The sequence below is a fragment of the Mustela putorius genome, unplaced genomic scaffold, assembly GCF_011764305.1.
Source record: "Mustela putorius furo isolate JIRA1106 unplaced genomic scaffold, ASM1176430v1.1 tig00000765_pilon_pilon_pilon, whole genome shotgun sequence".
Taxonomy (NCBI): Eukaryota; Metazoa; Chordata; class Mammalia; order Carnivora; family Mustelidae; genus Mustela; species Mustela putorius.
In genome coordinates, this window is record NW_025421470.1 from 1688346 (window position 1) to 1691522 (window position 3177).

General features: G+C 59.6%; 1 protein-coding gene across 2 annotated transcripts; it reads left to right on the plus strand.

Moving 5' to 3' along the window:
• The first annotated feature begins 1117 nt into the window (after positions 1-1117).
• Positions 1118-1969, plus strand: LOC106006775 (keratin-associated protein 10-12-like). 2 transcript variants are annotated; one of them, XM_045084348.1, is made up of 2 exons: positions 1118-1658; positions 1749-1969. In XM_045084348.1, exons 1-2 carry the CDS (start codon positions 1118-1120, stop codon positions 1967-1969), a joined length of 762 nt encoding a protein of 253 aa, XP_044940283.1. The 2 variants fall into 2 exon arrangements, with proteins under 2 accessions (XP_044940283.1, XP_044940282.1); XM_045084347.1 differs by having other exon boundaries at positions 1118-1969.
• The last annotated feature ends 1208 nt before the right edge of the window (positions 1970-3177 follow it).

Here is a 3177-nt window from a genome sequence, read left to right on the forward strand (position 1 = left end):
GACTCATTTTGTAAACACAGCTTTGTTGGATAGAGGATTCTTGATTGACTTTTTCTTTCTTTCTTTTTTTTTTTTTTTTTTTTTGTCTTGAGCACTCTCGTGGTCTTTTGTATATATCTTACTTGGAGTTCATTGAACTCTCCAGATCTATGGATTATAGTTTTTTAGATAGATTTGGAAGGTTTTAAGCCATTATGTCTTTCAGAGAATAACATTGCTCCACTGAGGACTGATTATCATGTGGCCCCAGGGACAGCCCCCAGCCCCACTCCTCAGAGGTCAGGGACACTTTCAACCCTTCAGCCCACTGGCCCCCAACAAGCCCTGGATGGAGCCCCGCAGCTCAGAGCATCACCAAGGGTCCTGCCCTTGCCCCTTCAGAGACTTGGCAGAGGAGTGACCAAGTGTCCATGAGGACATGAGGGCCCATGCCAGAAGCTGTGTACCCACCTCAGTACACAGGTCTCAGTACTGCGGCATGAAACAGTGGAGCAAACCCATTGCCTGTTGTGGTCCTTCCTCCTGGGCTAGCCTGCACCCTTTGCCATGGCCCCTTCTGTGAGCCCATCTCTGTCCCCTGGACACTTTCCTCATACCTGCCCCAGGGCTCACTCCTGGGAGACATGCCCCATCAACACCCACTACAGCCGGCAGCACCAACCCACAAAGTGCCCCCTGGCCCACAGCCAGCCCAGCCGAGCATCTCTCCCTTTGCTCAAAGCCCCAAAACTCTAGGGCGCCCCGTCCTCATCTCGTCCCTTGGGGTAGAAGGGCAACCCCTTGTGGGATGGAGCACAGGCTGTCATCGTAAGGAAATCACCTGATTTCTTGGTCTCTACAAAAGCATCAAAGCATTTCTACTGACTTTCCTCTGGGGACAAACACAGGTCAGGATAGGCTGAACTACATTCAGGAGCCTCAGAGAGAACCAGCACCAGGAACACATCACAACACTAAACACCAACAAGGAAGGGAAGGCTTCACTAAGCCTACTGTTGGGACAACATACACATCACGGTGGGTATAAAAGCCAGCAGCCTGAGCACCTCCCACAGTCACACACTCACACTCACACACACTCACACTCACAACCTCCTCCAGCCCCACAGCCCCCACCATGGCCGCATCCACCCTGTCCGTCTGCTCCAGCGACCGGAGCTACGGCAGCCGCGTCTGCCTGCCCGGCTCCTGGGACACCTGCTCCGACTCCTGGCAGGTGGACGACTGCCCAGAGAGCTGCTGCGAGCCCCCCTGCTGTGCCCCCACCTGCTGTGCCCCCTCCTGCTGTGCCCCCACCTGCTGTGCCCCCTCCTGCCTGACCCTCATCTGCACCCCTGCGAGCTGCGGGTCCAGCCCCTGCCAGTCAGCCTGCACCAGCTCCTGCCAGCCCTCCTGCTGCAGCTCCTCCCCATGCCAGGAAGACTGCTGTGTGTCTGTCTGCTGCAAGCCCGTCTGCTGCACCCCTGTCTGCTGCCAGACCTCCCCCTGCTCAGGCTCTTCATGCTGCCAGCAGTCTAGCTGCCAGCCCTCCTGCTGCAGCTCCTCTCCCTGTCAGCCTGTCTGCTGCACCCCTGTCTGCTGCACCCCTGTCTGCTGCAAGCCCGTCTGCTGCACCCCTGTGTGCTGCAAGCCCGTCTGCTGCACCCCTGTCTGCTGCAAGCCCGTCTGCTGCACCCCTGTCTGCTGCAAGCCCGTCTGCTGCACCCCGGTCTGCTCCGGGCCCTCCTGCTGCCAGCCCAGCCCCTGCTCCTCGTCCTGCTGCAGACCGTCTTCCTGCATGTCCCTGCTCTGCCGCCCCGTGTGCAAGCCCGCCTGCTGCGTGCCCGCCTCCTCCTGCTGTGCCCCTGACTCCTCCTGCCAGCCCAGCTGCTGCCGCCGAGCCTCCTGCGTGTCCCTGCTCTGCCGCCGCCCCGTGTGCTCCCGCCAGGCCTGCTGTGTGCCCGCCTCGTCCCAGAAGTCCTGCTGCTGACGGGGCCCCTCCTTCCACTGCTCCTGGGGCCAGCTCGCACTTCCACCTAAAATATTTGAAGCCTTGAGCCCCGGCCTGGGGTCTCCTGCCCCAGAACACCCACCTCAGCAAGCAAGGCTGCCCCTTACTGTCTAGCTGGCTCCCTGGGCATCTCCAAACTCCCTCCGGGCCGTGTCCCTCCCAGCCCCCTCCTCTTCATTCTGGTGGACTGAGGACACTTTGTCCTGCTCAATGTGAGCGACGTGTCTGTTGATCAATAAAGTCATTGTCGATCCTTCTCCAAAGACCCTGAATGCATATTTGGGCAAACCACAGGGAAGGGCCCTGACGCTGCACGGGGCGGGGCTGTGTCCAGGGCCACTGCACCGGGGCGGGGCTGGCCACCTGCACACCCTGCTTGGCCTTCTGCCGTGTTTGTCCCCTGCAGCCTCCAGCACAGAGAAGCCTGTCTACCTGGGGGCCCCTGGGTGCCCCTGGACACCTTTACCAGTGAGGGGCAGGGCGCCATCTGTCAAGCCCCTGAGCCTTATGTCTCAGGGCTGTGGAGCTTTACTAGGGACGAGGGAGAACCCGTTTCCTAACGCTTTGCCTGGAAGGCGCAGAGGCCACTCCAGGACTGGCTTTTGGGCAAGAGGGTGGCAGCCAGTTTCCAGAGACCCTCCGCAAGGGGCAGGGCTTCCCTCCACAGGAAGACCGCGAGTGTGTGCAGGGGTGACCCGAGCCTGTGTTGGGCAGGGCTCTCCAGAGATGCCGCCCATAGGATGTGTGCCTGTATGTGCAGAGACATGGATTTTGAGGAACTGGTTCGTGTGCTTGAGGAGGCTGGCACGTCCGAAGTCTCAGGCAGGCTTCCCGGGAGAGGACTGCTGCCGCTGGGGTCAGAAGACTGTGGGCTGGTGGCCTCTCTGCCTCCTGAGGGACCGCTTTGCTGCCTCGTCCTTCAGCTGATTGGCGAGGCCCACCTGCCGAATGGCAGATAGCCGCTTCTAGGCAGCTGATTTAAATGCCGATTTCACCTAAAAACTATCTTCACAGCCAAGTTTGTGTGTGTTTGGCCAAAAAACAGAGCACGATGGCCTGGCCAAGAGGACACATAAAGTTAACTATCCCAGGGACCAATGGCCAGGGGGAGAAGGGGTTGGGAATGGTGGGTCTCGTTTGGGCACTCCGCTCGGGAAATCGAGTACTGGAAGAAGCAGGGAGGAGGG

Coding starts and splice junctions, on each gene's coding strand:
- LOC106006775 (XM_045084347.1), top strand. CDS start 1,118: ATGGCCGCATCCACCCTGTCCGTCTGCTCCAGCGACCGGAGCTACGGC.